At 43.2% G+C, this 20,984-nt stretch overlaps 1 protein-coding gene across 3 annotated transcripts in view; it reads left to right on the top strand.

Moving 5' to 3' along the window:
- Nucleotides 1–20,984, top strand: part of IGSF3 (immunoglobulin superfamily member 3) — an 89,221-nt gene that overhangs the window by 38,895 nt on the left and 29,342 nt on the right. For all 3 annotated transcript variants that reach the window (XM_017650326.3, XM_073234463.1, XM_073234462.1), the window contains exons 3-5: nucleotides 10,480–10,857; nucleotides 12,797–13,207; nucleotides 17,264–17,653. In XM_017650326.3, the coding sequence (XP_017505815.2) occupies nucleotides 10,480–10,857; nucleotides 12,797–13,207; nucleotides 17,264–17,653 (1,179 nt within the window). The remainder of the gene's footprint in view (nucleotides 1–10,479; nucleotides 10,858–12,796; nucleotides 13,208–17,263; nucleotides 17,654–20,984) is intronic.

Below are 20,984 nucleotides of genomic sequence, written 5' to 3'. Positions count from 1 at the left end.
AGAGCATGTGGGATAGGAGAGATTGTTGCCACTGTGTTTGGAAAATACAACCAGCCATGGTGTGTGGGAGAAATAAGTTCCTCAGGTAGAGTTAACATCACTACTATTGCTACTACTGCAGTCAGTGGCTTGATGCCTATTGAACACTTATTATGGGCCAAGTACTAAGGATTTTAAATGTAGTGACTCATTTATCCTTCAACAACACTATGAAAATTATATCACTTTACAGATAAAGATACTGAGGCACAGAAAGGTGTAAGTACCCAGCCCAGGTCTCACAGCTACTGCCTATGCTGTGAAAGGTCAGGGAGGAGAAGATTCCAGAATTAGCTCCATCCTTCAAGTCTGCTACTGGGTTGTGGTACTGGACATAGCACATGGGAGTCTGGCTGTCTCAAGGGATGTTCTTGATGGCAGTAATGACCCAGATGTAGGCACTTGTGTCTGTTGTCTTTTAAGGCATCCTGGCTCTGTGGTACCTTGGCTAGGCTGCCCCTGGAGGGCCATGACATGGACCTAGTAGGGCTCTCTTTGTTAAGGGTCTTTTAGCATGGCTGTCTCCAGCCTGGCTTCACTAACTCCCCATCCCTTGCCTTGGGTTCTGCATCTAAAATAAAGTCACTAAGAGTGACTTATAGGGTAATAGGATTGCTGCGAGTGTGAAAATTAGTTAATAACAGAAAGCAGCTGGAACAATGCCCAGTGCCTGATCAGGTCCAGCCAGTGCTGGCTGTTGTTCATAAGGGCCAGGCTTCATGTCTGTCTGTCCAGATTCAGAAAGGTATCAAACCAAGGTCCTTTTAGCTCATGCCATTTCCTGTCCTCCCTGTCCTGCCTTGGCTGAAGGCCAGAAGGTGGGACTCCCCAGGCCTTGCCTCTGGAGTGGCCCTCCTGACTGCTCTCTCAGGAGCCTTTATGTTCTGTAGAGCCACTTGGCTGGCCTGGTCTCCACCCCTGGTGGGTCTGTTTGGTATTTTTAACTGGAGGCTGTGCAGATGCCCCATCACAGTCTTCAGGACCAGGTTGGCAAGAAAACCTAATCAGTGGTTTATCATCACTTATCACTGATACTCACAGAGCACATTCTGTGTAAGTCATAGACTAAGACAACTATTAGTCATGCTCATTGTCATGGAGAAAGTGACTTACTCTTGAAGACCATTTCCTCATCTGATAAATGCTGCTGTCATGAAATTGACCACCTTTTTAGTTGTTTTGAGGATTAAATGAGATGATGTATACAGAGCAGTAAGATAGTGGCTGGCACACCAAAATGCTAATCTTTGTCAACATTTATCTTCATTTTAAAGCAACACACACTTACTTATTTTCATGGGAAAACAGAAAAGGAAAAGAGGAAGTCACTCAGATTCTCACCCAAATATTCAGCCCAATATCATTGATAATCTCTTTGGTTATTTTTCTAGTATAGTAGAGTGTTTATTTTTAACATAATTTTATTGCAAATGCAGTTTTGCATTTTAACCAGAAGTTGAATATGTTCTTTCTAATGCTCTTGTACTTATAAAGATATTTCTATTTTTAGATTGATATCTCCTGTTGGTAGAAATAAGATGAAATTTTAAAATAATTGTTTAGTAGCCTTCACAGAATTATTTGACCTCTGGGATTGCCTGTGAGTTTGATATATGGTGTTTTATATTATTCCCACTTTACAGATAAAGAAACTAGTGTGGTGGGGTAGAATTTTTATCAGCGGGGCACTAAATGAGCTTTGATGATGATAGAGGCCACAACTGGGAGAGCAGGTGTAGAATGGGGAGGTTGATCCTTCTGATATTTTCACATGCTCAGTCATGCATCTCACACATAGAAACTGGATCTTGTGCCTAGAGAGATGGGTCCCTGAGCCCAGGCATGTTCCAAAAAATACATGAGGGGCTGGCTTTCACAGGTACAGTGACCCCTCCCTGCTCACTAAGTCCTGAATCATGCTGCCCCCAGCCAGATTCTTCTAGGACTTAGCACAAAGGAAAAAGCGGGAGCATCCTTGGGCAAGCAGTATCTTGATAAACTAGTGAAGTGATAACATTCATTTGATGGTGACTATCAAAATGAAACCCAAAAAGGACATGGCCTTTCTTACTGGCCATTTATTGTCTAAAGCAATATTCTTAATTTTTTTCTGGGTCTGGAATCTCTTTGAGAATCTTTTGAAATTTATGGATGCATCTTCTAGAAGAACATATATATGTGTGTAACACAATTTTTCATTCAATTTTAGGACTCACAGTTGCCTATATTATTCATACATTGGTACAAATTACCCCAAAACTTGAGGCTTAAAACAACAGTAAATTCTTCTCAATTTTATTGTAAACCTAAAACTGCTGTAAATAAAGTCTTTAAAAAATCTTGATTGGAGAAACTATTGTGCTAAAGTGATAATTACCTCAGTTGTCAATAAGTTCCTAAAACAAGGTTTAACCTAAAAAACACCACAAAAACACAGCAGGAAACACTCGTTATCTCACACAGTTTCTGCGGTCAGGAAGTCAGGAGTATCTTAACTGGGTAGCACTGGCCCCTTGCTCTCTGGTGAGGGCAGGCAAGATGTCATCTGGGGCTGCAGCCATCCAAAGGCTTCAGGGGGTGAGAGGATCCATTTCCAAAGTGGCTCAGTTACATGCTGGTTGTTGGAGGGAGGCCTTTGAAGTCCCTCCCTAGGGCTGTTTTGATGTCCTCCTGGCATGGTGCTTGGCGTTTCTCAGAGTGTGTGGTCCCAGAGCAAAGCTGAAACACTCCATCATTTCTGCAACTCCTATTGGTCTGTTCAGTGCATAGGGCAAGATGGGGGTGGGGGCAACCTCCATGCCCTCTCCAGGTACGCCGCCCACCCAGTGCATTGACCTGAAAGCTCTCTTAGCCTCACCACTTAGGGCCTTTATTACATCAGGAGGGCTGATTAAATCATTGACCATTAAAGATTGTACTCAATCTCCACCCCCTCCCTGGAGTTTGAGGGTAGGGCTGAAAGTTCAACTGTCTGAACAGGGCCAACTCTTCCCTTGAAGCTATCAGAGGGCCTACCTTGAGTCACCTCATTAGCATAAACTCCAGTAGGGTCAGAAGCAGCCTCTTATGAATGACAAAAGACACTTTTGTCAGTCAGGAAATTCCAGAGGTTTTAGGAGCTTTGAGCCAGGAAGCAGGGATACAGACCAAATACATATTTTTATTATCTCATATTAGTCAATACAGAATAAATTTAAACAGCAATTATCCATTATTTTTATTTTGGGGGAAGGAGTAAAACATGAAGAAAATAAAAATCACTTGCCATCCTATCACCTAGTATTTTTTTTAAGACTTTTTTTTTCTTTAGAGTAGTTTCAGATGTACAACGAAACTGAGGGGAAGATACAGAGATTTCCCGCAGAACCCCAAACATGCATAGCATCCCCCCATTATCAACATCACTGTTGATACACTTGTTAACAACTGGTGGGTGATCTGCATTGACGCGTCACTGTCATTATCGGTGTTTGGGCCAATGTAAAATATATATCATCATTATAGTATCATACAGAGTATTTTCAATGCCCTAAAATTCTTCAATGCTCTGCCTATTCAACTCCCTGTCCACTCCCAACTCATCTTTTTATTGTCTCTGTAAGTTTTGCCTTTTGTAGAATGTCATGTAGTTGGAATCATAGTGTTTAGCTTTTCCTGATTGGCTTCTTTCACTTAATAATATGTAATGATAGTCCCTCCATGTCTTTTTATGGTTTGAAAGCTCATTTCTTTTTAGGGCTGAATAATATCGTATTGTCTGGATGTACCACAGTTTATTTATCTATTCATTTACCAAAAGGACATCTTGATTGCCTTTAAGTTTGGACAGTTATGAGTAAAGCTGCTGTAAACATTTGTGTGCAGGTTTTTGTATAGACAGAAGTTTTTGACACCTTTTGGGTAACACTGACGCATGCAATTGCTGGTTCATATGGCAAGGGTATGCTTAGTTTTGTTAGAAACCACCAAACTGTCTCCCACAGTGGCTGTACCAGGTTGCATTCCCACCAGCAATGAATGAGTGTTCCTCATCCTCACCAGCATTCAGTGTTGTCAGTGTTCCAGATTTTAGCCATTCTTTATAGGTGTATAGTGGTATTGGTAGTGCTGTTTTAATTTGCATTTCCCTGATGACATATGATGTGGAGCCTCTTTTCATATGCTTACCTGCCACCTGATAGCTTCTTTGGTGAAGTGCCTGTTAAGGTCTTTGGCCCATGTTTTAATCAGTTTGGTTTTTTTCCTGTTGCTGAGTTTTAAGAGTTCATTGCATATTTTGGTCCTTTATCAGATGTGTCTTTTGCAAATATTTTTTCCCAGACTGTGGTGTCTTCTAATTCTCTTGATACTGGCATTCACAGAGCAGAAGTTTTTAATCTTAATGAAGTACAGCTTATCATTTATTTGTTTCATGAATCATAACTTAGGTGTTGTATCTAAAAAGGTGTCACCATACCCAAGGTCATCTCGTTTTCTCCTATGTTATCTTCTAGCAGTTTTATAGTTTTGCATTTTACATTTAGGTCTGTGGTCCATTAATTTTTATGAAGAGTGTAAGGTCTATGTCTAGATTCTTTTTTTTTTTTTTTTGCATGTGGATGTCTAGTTGTTCCAGCACCATTTGTTGGAGAGACTAATTTTACTCCATTGTATTGCCTTTGCCACTTTGTCAAAGATCACTTGACTATATTTATTGGGGTCTATTTCTGGGCTCTTTATTCTGTTCCATTGATCAATCACCAATACCACACTGTTTTGATTATTATGGCTTTGTAGTAAGTCTTGAAGTCAGGTAGCTTCAGTCTTCTAACTTTGTTCTGCTCCTTCAATATTCTGATGGCTATTCTGGGTCTTTTGCTTCTCCATATAAACTTTAGAATCAATTTTATTGATACCCACAAAATAATTTGCTGGGATTTTGATTGGGATTGTGTGGAATCTGTAGATCAAGTTGGGAAGGCCTCATATCTTGACAATATTGAGTCTTTCTATCCACGAACATGGAATTTCTCTCCATTTTTTTTTTTTAGTTCTTTGATTTTGTTCCTCAGAGTTTTGTAGTCTTCCTCATGAAGATCTTGTATATATTTTATTACATTTACAATTGTTTCATTTTTTGGTCGGCTAATGTAAACAATACTGTGTTTTCATTTCAAATTTCATTTGTTCATTCTTGGCATATAGGAAAACAATTTACTTTTGTATAATAACCTTGTGTCTTGCAACCTGACTATAACTGCTTATTTGTTCCAGGTTTTTATTTATTTGTTTGTTTTGTCTGTAAATTATTTTGGATTTTTTTACATAGATAATAATGTCATCTGTTATCAAAGGCAGTTTTATGTCTTCCTTCCCAATCTGTATACCTCTTATTTTCTTTTTTTTTGCCTTACTGCATTAGCAAGGACTTCCAAGTATGATGTTGAAAAGAAGTGAGAGGGAAGATCCTTGTACTTTACCAAATCTTAGTGGGAAAGTTTCAAGTTTCTCACCATTAAGTATGATGTTAGCTATAGACTTTTTGTGGATGTTCTTATCAAGTTGAGAAAATTCCCCTCTAGTCCTAATTCACTGAGGTTTTTATCATGAGTGGGTGTTGGATTTTGCCAGATGCCTTTTCTGCTTCAATTGATATGATCATGCAATTTTTCTTTTTAGCCTGTTGATGTGATAGATCACATGAATTGATTTTTTAATGTTAAACCAGAATTACATAAATCCTACTTGGTTGTGGTATATGATTCTTTCTGTACATTGTTGGATTTGATTTACTAATATTTTGTTGAGGACTTTTGCATCTATGTTCACAAGAGATAATGGCCTGCAGTGTTCTTTTCTTGTAATACCTCTGTCCGGTTTGGGTATTAAGGCAGTGCTGCACTGAAGGAATGACTTAGGAAGTATTCCCTCTGCTTCTTTTTGAAAATGTTATAGAGAGTTGTACGATTTCTTCCTTAAATGTTCAAAATAATTTACCAGTGAATTCATGTGGGCCTGGGACTTTCTGCTTTGAAAGGTTATTATTGATTTAATTTCTTTAATAGGTATAGGCCTGCTCAGATCATCTATTTCTTCTTGCATGAGTTCTCACAGATTGTGTCTTTCAAGCAATTGGTTCATTTCATCCAAGGTATCAAATTTGTAGGCACAGAGTTGTTCATAGGATTCTTATAGTATCCTTTTAATTTCCATGGGGTCTGTAGCGATATCCTCCTTTTCATTTTTGATATTAATAATTTGTACCCTCTCTTTTCCTTGGCCTGGCTAGAGGCTTCCATTTTATTGATCGTTTCCAAAGAATCAGCTTTTCTCTATTGATTCCTATATTCAGTTTCATTGATTTCTGCTCTGATTCTTGTTTTTTTCTGCTTACAATGGATTTAATTTGCTCTTCCTTTTCTAGTTTACTAAGGTAAAAATCTAGATTATTGATTTGAGATCTTTCTTCTTTTCTGATACATACATTCAATGGTATCAATTTCCCTCTAAGCACTGCTTTATCTGCATATCTCAGATTTTGGTAAGTCATGTTTTCATTTTCATTTAATTGAAAATATTTTAAAATTTGACTTGAGATTTCTTCTATGTGTGTGTTATTTATAAGTGTGTTTTTAATCTCCATGTGTTTGGGGATTTTCCAGTTATCTTCCTGTTACTAATTTCTAGATTAATTTCACTGTGGTCTGCAAGCAGACATTGTACGCTTATTATATTAAATTTGTTAAGGTGTGTATTATGGACCAGAATGTGGACTGTCTTGGCCCATGTTCCGTGTGAACTTGAGAAGAATGTGTGTTCTGCTCTCGTTGGATGAAGCAGTCTGTGGATGTCCATGATATGCAGTTGATTGAATGGTCCTTACTGATTTTCTGCTTGCTGGATCTGTCCATTTCCAGTTAAGAGGGGATGAAGTCACCAACTATGATAGTAGATTCAACTATTTCTCCTTAAAGTTCTATCAGTTTTTGCCTCATGTAGTTTGACACTCTGTTGTTATGTGCATACATATCAAGAATTGTTATGTCTTCTCATCCCTGATGACTTCCAGTACTTTGAAGTCTACTCTGTCTGATTTAATATATCTACTCCTGCTTTCTTTTGATTAGTGTTAATATGGTATATTTTTCTCCATGCATTTATTTTTAATCTGTGTGTGTCCTTATATTTAAAGTGGGTTTCTTTAAAACCCCAAGATATAGTTGGGTCATGTGTTTTGATTCACTCTGAGAATCTCTGTCTCAATGGTGCATTTAGGGCACTGACATTCTGAGTGATTACTGATACAGTTAGATGAATATGTGTAATATGCATTACTACTTTTTATTGATTACCCATGTTCTTTGTCCCTATTTTTGTCTTCCACTCTTTTTCTGTCTTATGTGTCTAGTCCTTTTTATACAATTATGACAATTCCTTTGTTCTTTTCTTTTTAAATTACAGAATTGCAAAGTAATTCAAAGAGTACTGGGATGTCTAAAGTACAAAGTTATTAAAAATAAAGGCAGTCCCTGTCTGGGAGAAGCCTTCTGGTGTAGACTGAGACAGAAGATAAAAGGGGCCATGGAGTCAGGGGATGCCTTGGTCAGAGTTGGGGACCTGGGTCTCATTGAAGGCAGCAGTATCTAGGAAAATGAGATTTGGGTAGCAGGGGCAGTGCCAGGAGAAGGAAATGGGGAGGGTGAGGTGTGGAAGGGAAATTAAACTGACTAAGAAGAGAAGTTAATTTTTATTTCTATGTTAAGGTCCACTTCTTAAGAAAATTATTTTCAGGGGGCAAAATCCCCCTTGGGATGGGAAGGAAATTAAGAAGTTATTTAATAAACAGGTGCAGTTGAATGTGTATAGTTAAAGTACAATCCAGTATTTATTTATTTGTCAGGGCTGTTTATAATCTGCTTCCGATTTAGACAAGTCGTTTTGACGATGATGCCCTGTCTCATTCAGGCCACTTAACACCGTTGGCCTTTCAGGGAGTTGATATGTATGATCAGACGATCAAATGCTTTTGTAAGGTCTGTAAACAGAACCACCCTCTTGGTAAACTCAGTATTGCATCACAGTAGCCAGCTGCTTTCTTCTGCCCATTCACTAGAGAATGAAACTTTCTTGACTCAAGTCAACTTGGAGTCTTTGCAGAAAGGAGGAGCTTAAAATTATTGAAAGCCTTAAGTTAGCATATGATCTTTAATTTGGGCATTTGGCTGGCACTGTATGTCACCTTAGAGCAGCAATTCTTTTTTTTTTTATACTTCTCTTATCTTTATTGGGCCTCATTTGTTCTTCTTTTTCCAGTTTCAATAATTGTGACTTTAGACTATTCATTTGGGATTGTTCTTCCATTAGAGTAGCAATTCTTGACCCTGCTATGTGTTAGAATTTTTAAAAATCTTAATGTTCACTGAAATGCAAGGACACGTGAATGTTATGAACGTAGTTAAATTGTTTTCAGAGTTCTGTGTTTCTGGCGAACTGCAAACATTTGATTCAAAGGTTTCTATCTACTTTTCTAATTGTCCTAAAAATTATGCATAGTCACCATATTATACACCAAATCTTAACATACTGAAAATTACTAATGAGCTGTCTCCTCTATGACTTTCATTATAGTAATGAATACTATCAACCAGAATGTACCACATCAATTCACATACCACTGTGATCTGTTGATTTGTGACCCCCCCACCCAACCAGTTTTTGAATTTCCCTGCTTCTGGTGCTAAAGCCAAGATGGGATTCTGCGTAAGATTTTGGGAGAAACTGTGCTGCATGAATAAAAATATATAAGCCACAGGCCTTTCCTTACAGGGTTTGTTTCAAAGTTTATCATTTTGCAGGTTAGGTTGGCTTATTTTGAGGCCCAACCCCACCCACTAGACTGGGCTTAGAGCTTCACCTCACGAGTACTTGGGCTCGCCTGCTGTTAATCAGCTGAATCCACTTCATATAGGTTTACTCCAGAGCAGCTGCACTTTGCTTTTGCAGACGGAAAAGGGAAGCTTTCATGGGAGTGGGAGTGAGCTGCAGCTGTGGGTGGCAGTGGGTGGTCCAGAGATGGTGTCATTGTCCAGAGGCCATTGGAGTGTCCTCTAAGGATCCAGAGATGCAGAATCTTCCAGTCAGAAAAGGTCTTAGCTAGCAGCATTTTGAGGACAAATTATGGACTTGGCCCTGTGCAGGGGCTTCACAGATGTTATTTAGCCTTTTCAATAACTATGAGGCATACATTATTATCCCCATCTTACAGGTGATAAAAACTGAAGCTTGGGTAGGTTAAGTAACTTACCAAGGTCACAGCCAGTAAGTGACAAAGCCAGCATTAGCATAAGTGCGAGGCTGCTCCACGGCCTTCTTAGAAATCATTTTATAGATGGTAAGATCAAGGGTCAGACAGGAAAAGCAACTCGTCTAAGATGACCCAGACAGGTCCAGTTCCTGGCAAAGCTATGACTAGAATTCACCTGTTCCTTTGGCCACACTTGCCGTGCCCAGCCACTGCCAAGGGGAAGGCCACAGGGTGTGCCCCTCCCACCATTTCCGCGGCTCAGGCACTTTCAGTGTTATCCAGGTATGGAATGAGAAAATGAACTCACCTTATTTCCCTACCTCCAAGTCTGTTCTTGTTGAGAAGAACATGGAGCAGGCAGGCAGAGGCGAGTGTGGGAAAGCATATTCCCAATCAGGAGGCAGGGAGCTGGTGGGCGAATCTGGGCTGTGCCCTGGAGAGCAGCCTGCCTTCCTTATGCCACGGGGTCCGCACTGTCACTTGCCCCCATTGTCAGCGTGTGGGCATCTAGGCAGCAGGAATCTGCTTCAGCCCTTCACATTCAGGTTTGTGTGTGCTTAGCTTAAAGCTGCAGCAGCCTGCAGGAGCTCAGCCCAGCCTCCATCCATGGAAGGAGGAGGCAGTAAGGAATGCCCTCCACGTGGTGTCCTGGGAGTAGCTGCATTTGAAACTAAAAGGTGCAGAACCAAAGAAAGGTGCAGAACTCCCTCCAACCAGCCCTCAAATCAAGAAAGAAGTGTTTAATTTCAGCCAGACTCTAAGACAGTTGCTTTTATTTGTTTTCATCTGAATTTGGCCAAGGATTCAACTTTTTCTGCTTGTTTTATTAAAAACTTTATAAACAGCATTAATAAGCAGATATAAAACTGTCACATAAATGACAGAAGGACTAAATGCAGTTCCCAAGGGTCAGCTGTTGAGTAAGTACCAGAACCACCTCCTTGCATGATCAAATTCCCATATATGCAAATTAAGGGCAGTGGTTTACCATGGAGTGTTTTAATTAATATTTATAAATCACAGAGCACCTCAGAAAGGTCCAGTAAACTATTTATATTATCATGTCACACAAATAACAAACCCTTTGATGGCTGCTGCCTACTTTGCATTTTGGTCTGAGAAGTAAGCAAGCATTTTGTGTGTATATCCTCCCATAGGTATAGTGTCAGCCCAGCGGCAGGTTGCTGTCCAGGAAGGACCCTTGTACCGCATGGAGGGCTCCCACATCACCATCTGGTGCAACGTGAGTGGCTACCAGGGACCTTCTGAGCAGAATTTCCAGTGGTCTGTTTACCTGCCCTCTGCCCCAGAGCGTGAGGTCCAGATCGTCAGCACTGTGGACGCTTCATTCCCTTACGCCATCTATACCCAGCGTGTCCGCACTGGGAAGATCTATGTGGAGAGAGTCCAGGGAAACTTGGCCTTATTGCACATCACTGATCTTCAGGCCCGGGATGCTGGGGAATATGAATGCCACACACCCAACACGGACGAGCGGTACTTCGGGAGTTACAGTGCCAAGATGAACCTTGTGGGTAAGGAGACAACTGTTTTCACATGGCCAGTGTCCTGCATGAGCGTCACAGTCACTTCAGACTTCTAGAACAAATTATCACAGACTGGATGGCTTCCAACAAACTTATTTCTCTTACAGTTCTGAGGGCTGGAAGTTCAAGGTCAGGTACTAGCAGAGTCAGTTCTGATGAGGGCTGTCTTCCAGTTGCAGACTGCTGACTACCTGTTGTACCTTCTCATGGTGGGAAGGGAGCAGGGGAGCTCACTGAGGGCCCTTTGTAAGGGCACTAATCCTATTCATGAGGGCGCCACCCTCCTGACCTAATCACCTCCCAAAGGCCCCATCTCCAAATACTATCACACTGAGCATTGGGATTTGTCACATGGATTTGGCCAGGGGCAGAGGGAGGGAGTGTAAACATTCAGTTCTTAACACTGAGTCACTTCTTTTATAATACAACTTTATTTGACTTAACAAAAAAAAATCAAGTTCCCCAAATATTTTAAAGCCCAACACGTAGTGTAAGTGAGCAGAGTTTTCATGTTCATTTGTAAATAATAGCAGGTAGAGGCTGAAGGTTAAAAAAGATCTAAAGCAGATATTAAGAATTCACAGAAGGTTAACTGGCCCTCTAGCTGGTGAAAGGGCATGTGAAAATACAAGGCAAAGATGTTTGTCGTTGTTGATCTGAAGAAATGATGATGAAGAAGTATATGACATCAGGGGGCAGAGCAGCGAAACCTCTGGAAATGATGCCTTTGGCCAGGCCCGGAGATGCCTGCGTGCTGCTGAGTCAGACCGTGAGTGCAGCTCAGGTCCTCGCTCAGACCTGGAACACATCGGTAGGCCCTTCGGCAGCGTGAGTGAGGGATGGTGCAGCAGCAGTCTCCCTCGGCCCAGGCTGCCTGAGTGATGGAGGGAGCTGGCAGTAGAGGGATGGGGCTGGGCCACAACATTTCCTAGTATGAAGGGCCAGTAACATCAAGGCTCTTCTGTTGTTCTGCCCAAGTCGTAATTTCCAGGCTTAAAACCTGAAAACTAGGACTTGGGCAGAAGAACAGAACAGCCTTGTACTATTGACCCTTCCCATCGGCAGACGTGGCCCAGGGCTGCCCACGTGAAATCTCCCCGCTCTCTCCACCTCAGGCTTCCTTTGGTTACTTTTCGTTTCTTACACAAGTCGGCATCCCAGCAGGAGTCCTGGCAGATGCCATCCTGAGATGAGTGCAGTGAGACAGCCCAGTTGTGACTGAAGTGTCCTCACCAGTTGAAGAGGGGTGGTGTTTAGTCTCCAGAGTGAAATGTGACCAAGGGACCACAGGGGGTAATTTCTCCCCTTGCCTGAATCACCCGCATGGTGGCTCCCCTGCAGTAGGGCCACTTTGATTCATGAATTATATGAAAATGAAACCTACTGAAAAGTTGAGGATGCTGCTGCTTTTCTCAATGAAAAGGTCTTTTTAAAACATAGCCTTCCTAGATCAATGCATTCCTGAAGGAAGTTAGGGTAGGTGCAGGGGTAGCGGGGCCAGAGGGAGGAAATGGGTACCTTGTGTAGAAATGTCAGACCCCAAGTTCTAGGGACTATTTCCAGTTGAAGATCGGTCAGAAGCCAGGTTAAAGTATCTTGAAGCAATGCCAAAATGAACAACAAAATCTTATTTGACCTAAAAGAAACTTCTTTTTACACAGTATTTTCAGGGAGTTCATTGATTGGATAAGAGGAAATAGAACGCACCTTTTATCTGAGTGTTACTAAAATGCCAAACAGGTTAAGTGTTTTAAGTGCCAAAAAGTTACAGTCCAAATCCAAACAGAAAGCTCCTGTTTCTGTGCCATCTGGGGTCATCTGTCGCTGTGCAGAGATTGCTAAAGGCTGTGTGGGGTGGGAGCTTAGTGCAAGAATGTAAGATCCTTTGGCCTTATGACTATGCTCTGGGGCATGCTCTGTGTTGCAGTGATCCCAGACTCTCTGCAGACCACCGCCATGCCCCAGACTCTGCACAAAGTGGAGCAGGACCCTCTGGAGCTCACTTGTGAAGTGGCCACGGAGACGTTCCAGCACAGCCACCTATCGGTGGCCTGGCTCCGGCAGAGTGACAGTGAGAAGTTCGTGGAGGTCATTTCCCTGAGCCGAGATTTCGTGCTTCACTCCAGCAGTGAATATGCCCAGAGGCAGAGCCTTGGGGAGGTGCGGCTGGACAAGCTGGGGAGCACCACCTTCCGTCTCATCGTCTTCCACCTGCAGCCTTCCGACCAGGGCGAGTTCTTCTGTGAGGCTGCTGAGTGGATACAGGATCCCGATGGCTCGTGGTATGCCATGACCAGAAAGCGATCTGAGGGAACCGTGGTCAACATCCAGCCCACTGGTCAGTGTCTCTTGTCCCCATTCTCTACTTGGTGGTAAGGGTCGTCAGACCCTAGGAGGGTGGCCACTTCCTTCTCTGGTGATCTCTGAAAGTACTCGGGGTGAATCAGGTATCCTAAAACCTGACCTTCTAGTGAGTCACAGGGAGGAGCCACACAGACTGAATCCTGCTTACAGACATGATTTTTTTTTTACCTACATGGAGTTTTACATTTTCTTGAATCCCAAATTCATTTTAAAAAGTGAGAGATTTCACATAAACCATTTGCATCTTATGACTAGGTTCCCCTTAGCCACCGTGGCTGCCCCTTTGATGTTGTCTGCTTCAGGTACCTACCAGTCCTGTTTCATTTGCAGAAGACATTTGAGATTATGAGCCTTCCATCATAGGTATGAGATTATGGACTGGAGAAATTTTAGCTTACATTACTACTTTTTCATATTAATAGTATATTTTGGTGGTGTTTTATCATCTCCAAAATACTTTATCACACATTCTTCAGTTCCTCAGAAGCTGTTTGCAGTAAGCCGGTGGTGGAAATGATGCTGAGTGCAGATTACTTTATGGTGGGGCCCCGAGAAGAGTCACAGGGCATGTTGTTGAGGCCAGTGTAGAGAGTACCAGGTTCTACCATGAACACTTTCCCCAGTGAAAGACCTGGAAAGGAGGCTCCCTGAGGAGGCTGTGCCAGGTTAGAGGTGCCGCAAGCTGATGGGGGCGCCATGGGCTGAGATCCTCCCTACTCCTCACATTAGTCACCCACAGTCTCTGACGGTACTGTCTCAGCCCCTGAGTCCAGCCAAGCTCCTGCGCAGAGCTGACGGCCGCTAGCTGCCTCTGTGGGGCTCTGGCAGGCTCTGCATGGGCCTTCTGTCCCCTGGCTCTGGATGGAGGGCTGTGCTGTCAGCACAGAGCAGTAAGGACCGCAAACCTGTCCTTGTGTTGTTACTCGCCTCTGGTGAGGGGCCACAGTGGTCCTGGTGCATGGAGGTGTGGTAGGAGATGAGCTGGGGAGACTGCGTTTCAGGTGGGGTCCCCTCTTCACGATCTCTTCCTTAACCACCCAAATGCTGTCCCAAGTCACTGCCTTGGTCTTTGCATAGATTTCCTGCCACTTGTTCTTCTGCCATTCCAGAGCAATGGTTCAGACTTACCTGACAGTATGGATTCCTGAATCATGCCTTGGTTGGGGGGTACCCGGGAAGCTGGATTTCCAGTATACTTCCCAGGCGACTCTTCTACTGTCCACATTTTGTCAAGCATAGCTCTGGAGATAATAGGGCAGAAGTGATTCTCCAGACACCTAGAGGGCTTTTATGAGAAAGTTCGGCCCCTGGGAAGGCAGCACTTCATTTCTTCTATAGGACCCAGAGCATTTAGCAGCTTTTGAATCTTCTGGTACTAAGGAATCTATGAAAGGCACTTTATATCATATTTATCCTTTCCCTTCCTGGCTGGTTTTAAGATCTGCTTCAAAAGTGTGGACCAAATTTGAGTCTTCATGCTTTTAAATTCGGTTGTATCAGTTAATCTTCTTTCTTTTAATCTTACCAATTTGGAATTAGGGATTTTTGAATTTTCTGAGCAAATGTATCCAAACTAAGCCAGTGAAGATAAACCTAGATGAAAAAAGGTTGATGACTTCACTCTGTGTCCCTGTGCCATTCAGGCTCAGTGGTTGCAGCCCCAGCCTTGCCCTCACCTAGTTCTCTTCAGCAAACATTTAATAGGTCTCCACCACACTGAAGGTGTGGTGAAGGCACTGGGTATTCAAAGGTGAATATTGCTTGGTCCCTGCGCTCAGACACTTGCCGATGTGAAAGCCCACAGCTAAGTGGAGTGTGCTAAGTGTTGTGATAGCACTGTGTGTAGAGTGCTCTGGGAACAGCGAATGTGTTCTTGCAGCATTAGGTTTTCTCTGGATGGGAGAGTTAGGGCAAATCTGGGAAAACTAACAGATTGGTGACCTGAGCTGAGTCTTGGAGCTCGAGGAGACATCAGGAGGAGAAGCATAAAGGCCTAAAATTGCTATACATGTTTGGCAAGCAGAGAGAAGTCAAGGGTGAGCAGATGTTGAGTTCTGGATGTGAGTGCTAAGAGGAGAAAGGGAAAGGTAGCTAGCTGGAAGCTCCATCTGCTATATTGTAGAGGTTGGCCTTGACTACATAGACCAACCATTTTCAAACTGCTCTCTTGGAATCTTATGAGCCCCTTAGAAGTGCCTGAGAGGCTGTGCGTGGGTGTGAGGGTTTCGTGTGTTTGCATGCACACCATAGGTTTGCTGTGAGGCTTGTGTCTTCCACCTGGGATTGTGAAGGCTTCACCAAGCCATGGGCACATTCCTGTGAGATTAGAAGAACCTTTGGATCTCAAAAGCAGAGAGCCACAGTTGTAGCCAGCCTAACTGAGGAAATGGAAGTGTCTGAAGTCTAGGGCCCCCATTTGCACGTCTTCAGAGTCATTTATGTGGAAGGGGTGCTTTTTTATCATTGATGTTGTTATAAGTGACCATAAATTGGTTGACCAGAAAGTCAGTATCTGGCAGATAACATGGATATATGTTCATCTAGGCAGAGGGTGGCAGAGTAAAATCTACTTCTTCCAACCCATGTCTCTCAGGATTGGTCCTCTGGGAAAGGGAAGCTGAGGCCACAGTTACCACATTGGAGGTGAGCCCTAGAGTTGTAGAATGTGGTTTGCTTGGTCAGATAGTTTCGGTAATAAAGGCAGGAGCTAATTTTCTGGAGAAAGTGGATGTTTGGGGCAAGACACTAGTCCATGTGGGAGGGGAGGACATGGGGAGCCTCAGGAACAGGTGGGTATAAAGCCAAGCTTGGGCTGGAGAAGAGGCAGTCGAGAGAGCCTACTTGCAATTCCTGTGTTTTCTTAGGAAAATAGGATTCTCATATGCTTGAAGAGTGCCTGGGATAGGGAAATATAAGTGGGTCATGGGTCTTCAAGATAGGATAAAGGCTCAGGAATGCCAGTGTTTGGAAGGCCAGCAAGTTTGGAGCTAGGGAAGCTATGAGGAGTGCAGACATCCCAGTGATGTCATCTTCCCTTCCATGTTCTCCTTAGTTCATTAGGGGAACAGAGCTACAGCTGGAGGAGGAGGGACCTGGGCAGTGGTTACAGCTGCAGCCCCACCCACCCAAAGTTCTGTGGTTCCATTTTCTAGGGCAGAAAGTTTTTTCCAACCCTCAGTCCTTTGTCTTACCCCCACTTGTGCCACGGGTGCCTAGGAAATAAGGAATCGACAGTCTGCACTTACACAGTGAGAGGGGCATTGTTAGTGTTGATGTAGTCCTTCCTTGGTCACCCTCTCCTGCCTGATTAAATACCCCAATCTTGAAGGGTGCTTGGGGTCATTGACCATTTCAGAGGTCAGCGGAAGTAGGACTTTCCCACTCCACTTTCCTGAAGATATCAACTGAGAGATGGTAAACACGTGAAAAAACATTCATTCGCACTTTTCCTATGTAATTCTATTAGGGATTGTCTTACCTGTGTCCTATTTCCATTATTCACTTGGGGGTGGAGAATATATTTCAATATATTCTTTTTGAGTATTTATTAGGATTGGGGTGAGTACTCAGACCACTGTGTAATTTTGTCTCAGAAATCTCAGTGGGGTAAGTCCTACAATATTACAGAAAATATTTGTAATCCTGTTGCTTAAATGGCATTCTGGGACTTTAGATCAAGGCCAGTCCTCAGTGATCTGCCATATAAGTGATGTTCCTTATTGACCTCTAGGGGTCTAACCTAGGGCTTGATAAGCTGCTAACTGCCCCATCAGTCTTGACTGGGATAACAAGCCCCTTAGACGGTCTGGGTCTTGCTACCTCTGAGTTCCCTCTATGATATTAAAGCTTCTCTGGGCCTCAGATCCCCACGGTGTGAGTTGGATTTTTCTTTCAAGACTGGTGTGGAGGTGCCTTCCCTGTAGTTAGCATTAGTAAAGAAGGCATGGTGGTGGGAATTTGCTGGCGCAGTTTGGATAGCTGAGATCCTCATTCGCCCAGAGTACATCTGCTTTGTTGCTTGCTTTCCCAGACAAAGAGTTCACCGTGAGGCTGGAGACAGAAAAGCGGCTGTATACGGTGGGTGAGCCGGTGGAGTTCCGATGTATCCTGGAGGCTCAGAATGTTCCTGATCGTTACTTTGCTGTGTCCTGGGCCTTCAACAGCTCACTTATTGCCAGCATGGGGCCAAACGCGGTGCCGGTCCTCAACAGTGAATTTGCTCATCGAGAAGCCAGGGGCCAGCTTAAAGTGGCCAAAGAGAGTGACAATGTCTTTGTGCTGAAGATCTACCACCTCCGCCAGGAAGACAGCGGCAAATATAACTGCCGTGTGACGGAGAGAGAGAAAACCATCACTGGGGAATTCATCGACAAGGAGAGCAAGCGTCCCAAGAACACCCCTATCATAGTCCTCCCCATCAGTAAGTGGAGAAATGTGCAGCTTCCTTCTCCGCCCTCTGGTCTGGTCCAATAGCTAGCATCATTTAAGAGAAGTCAGGGAGAGAGAGAGCTATGGCGGGGGAGGGATAGGCAGGGGAACTCCCTTCAGAACTGGCATAGAAAACCAGATGGCCTCTCTCCCTTCTCCAGCGCACCTACCCCCACTTAGCAACCCCCAGTCAGGCAGAGCATCCATGCCTCCTTTGCAGGAGGGACAGGGCACATCACAGATTGGAGCTTTAGGAGCTCTGCCATATAAGCGATGTTCCTTATTGACCTCTAGGGGTCTAACCTAGGGCATGATTAAATGTCAGCAGTGCCAGCTCAGCTTGGAGGAGAACCAGAAGTCCAGGACAGCTGTTTTGCTCCTGTGTGGGAATTAAGTCCCAGAAGAAGTGGGTAGATGCCTGTTTTGAAATCCCACTTGAAGTGGTTGGCCTTTACAGGAGAATTTTAATCATGAAACACATTATTAAGAAGGATTTGCTCTCTGGGTTTTTAGGGTATGAGGGTTGGCATCTTCCTAATTGTCTCTTCCCTATTGAAACTGTGTTTTTAAAAGTCAGTGGATGGAATCTCTTACACCTTCCTAGAGCATAACTTGTTAAAGCCTAGCCAATTACTGAGGTTGCTTAGGTGGGCGCCCTGCCTGCCTCCATGTAGGCAGGCATGGTCTGGGTGGGTAAACATCACGGCTGGCAGCTCAGGAGGCTACCTGTGTTAGCTCATGTTGTGTTTCATACATAGTATCAGGATGTCCTCATTAATATCTCATGTCTCTCATAGTGCCGTTTCTAGTAAAAAGAGAAATGCCCTGATTTTAAACAAGATGGTAAAGTTTTTAACTAACCTTTAACCTTTCTCAGTTGCTCAAACTGTTCTTCCTCTTAGCTTCGTAATGATCGCCTGTCCATTTTTATTTACAACTTTACATTTTCATATAGTTTTCTTCAAGTGTGAAGGAAAAAACCAAATGTAGGGGTCTTGCCTCTCTTTTTTTCTTTTCTCACCAACAGGTCCCTCTCCTTTATGCTTGTTTTGGTTTTGTTCTTTAATCTCCTGCATACCTACCTTTTCACTGTGCGATTCTTTTGTTTCTCTGACTTCTTCACCTGCATTGCCTAGCATGGTGCCTGCATAGGGTAGGTGCTTGCTGAATAACTGTAGAATTGAGATTGTTGGATGCCCACTGTCTTTATTATTCTCCTGTCAGTCTGTGCTTGCCTTAACCACGGACTCTCTACTTTTAAATCTACAACTAATTCCTTATTGTTTTGTGAGGATCCTATGAAGGGCAGCCACAATGTTTACTCCCTGTACCTTTTATACTAAGAGATTTCCCCAACCCCTTCCAAGAACTTGTTTGATGATCTGTGGCCTGCTATATTGCTTTTCCAGCAGATAACTGGGTAGTTAAAGTCCCCCAGCACCACCAGATCCTGCCCAAAGGCCACTTGGGTAAGTCTGCCGAAGAACAACGATCACATCGGTAATGGTGATAATACCTTGGATTTTTATGGCGCTTTTCCTCCCAAGATCCCAAAATGCTTCTGCATATATGATCTTCCCCACCCCACCTGGCATATCCCTGTGGAGGCCAATATTATACCCATCCTATGACCAAAGAGGCCAGAGCATCAACCATACAGAGAAGTGGCTGAGCCAGTTCTGTTAGCAGTCCAGCTTGCCTGCGCTAGAAATATTTGCTTCTAATTGCAAACCCACTGCTCTGTGCTTAGCCTGTGCTACATCAGCAACCTCACGATTTGAAATTTCATTTGCAAACATGCAGTCAGATTTGCATCGGTTCTGTCTGAGTTTTCACCTAATCCAGAGAGCTTTAAATTGTTGGCTGCCTTTTCTCGGGCCTGGCAACACTTGTAAATAGTCTCAATGGGCAGTGCGGCTTTGTGCCTTATTTGCCTTTGCCTGGGCTGCCACAGTGGTTTTTCTTCTTGTAGCTCCATATCCTAACTGTGCGGTTTTTCCAGGCTTGCACAAGCAGTAGAGCACCAAACAGCAGCTGCCACAATGAACAGGCCAGGGCTTCTATTCAGAGTCCCCTGGGGTAGCACAGAGGATGGGAGAGATGCCCTGTAAGTCCTTTTTCCTCTGAAGGCAAGCAAAGGGATTTTTCCCCTTTGATGCTGAAGTTGCCTCTTTAATTCCTCACTTGGAATGATAACACTGGGATGTGTCTTCAACCTAAAGAACAATATTGTTATTATTAATGATGATGATGAAAAATAATTACCTCATCTAATACTCTCAGTGTCCTGACCCTATGAAGTAGGAACTCTCAGTGTCTCTGTTTTACGTGTGAAGCTCGGGTAAGTCAAACAAGAACCCCAAGATTACAGAGTTGGGAAGTGAGAAAATCTCCAACTCCATGTTTTTAGCCACGAGTGCTATCAGTGGGGGCTAATCAGGAGCCTCATTGTCTCTGTGAATCATCTTCGAATGGCTCCTAGGGAGGTTGCCCTCCTGGGAAAATTCCTATTCCCTACTTTGTCCAGACCTTCTTTTCATGTAAAACAAGCCAGTGGAGAATGGGGAGCAGGTGTACTCACCATGGTAAGAGCTACACACTGGGGCTCAGTGCTTGTCTTTGCCTGTTTCTGCTTGTGAGGGAAATACAGGGGTAAAAGGTTGATTCAAATGCATGGTTATGGGTGTGCGTGTGTTTCCCCTTAGTAATTGGGTGTGCCTCTTAATCTGGGATTCAATTTAATTGATCGATTTAAAATCATTTAGTGTTTCCTGTGGGCAGTGCCAAGAAAATTGGAGCCAAATTAATTGTGGTGTTTTGTGTTAATACTGTGGGCTTTTTTGACTCAATGTAGACAATTATCCAAAAATAATATATGCATAATTAAGATTAGAACATCCATGGTGTTTATTGGGAACAGTAAAATTAATCATGATCATGGTGACCAAGTTTTGAAAACCTATGTAACAGGCAGTTTATATACATTGTCTCATTAGTTTGTAATCTAAAAAACTGCACAATATAAATAACATTCTCCCTGTCTTATAGAATTTTAGTAATTTGATTGAGTGAGTTCATATTGCGGAGTGAGTAGCAAAGGAGCTAAGGCCATGGAATCCTTCCCCCAAACTTTAATGGGCAGAATGTTTCAAAGTCAAGAGCAGTCGAATCCTAGGACTCAATGTGGACAGGCAGGATGGAGAGTCGATGGCTTTGGTTATTCCCGTGTGTTAATGGGAGTATCAGAGCTTATTCCTCACACAATCTGTGAAACTAGACCGTCTGTGCTCCATTATCATCCACACCCCAGCACACATTATCTT

Source organism: Manis javanica, chromosome 4, assembly GCF_040802235.1.
Source record: "Manis javanica isolate MJ-LG chromosome 4, MJ_LKY, whole genome shotgun sequence".
Lineage (NCBI taxonomy): Eukaryota > Metazoa > Chordata > Mammalia > Pholidota > Manidae > Manis > Manis javanica.
The sequence above is the reverse complement of the archived record's forward strand: the minus strand, read 5'-3'. Positions and strand labels throughout refer to the sequence as shown.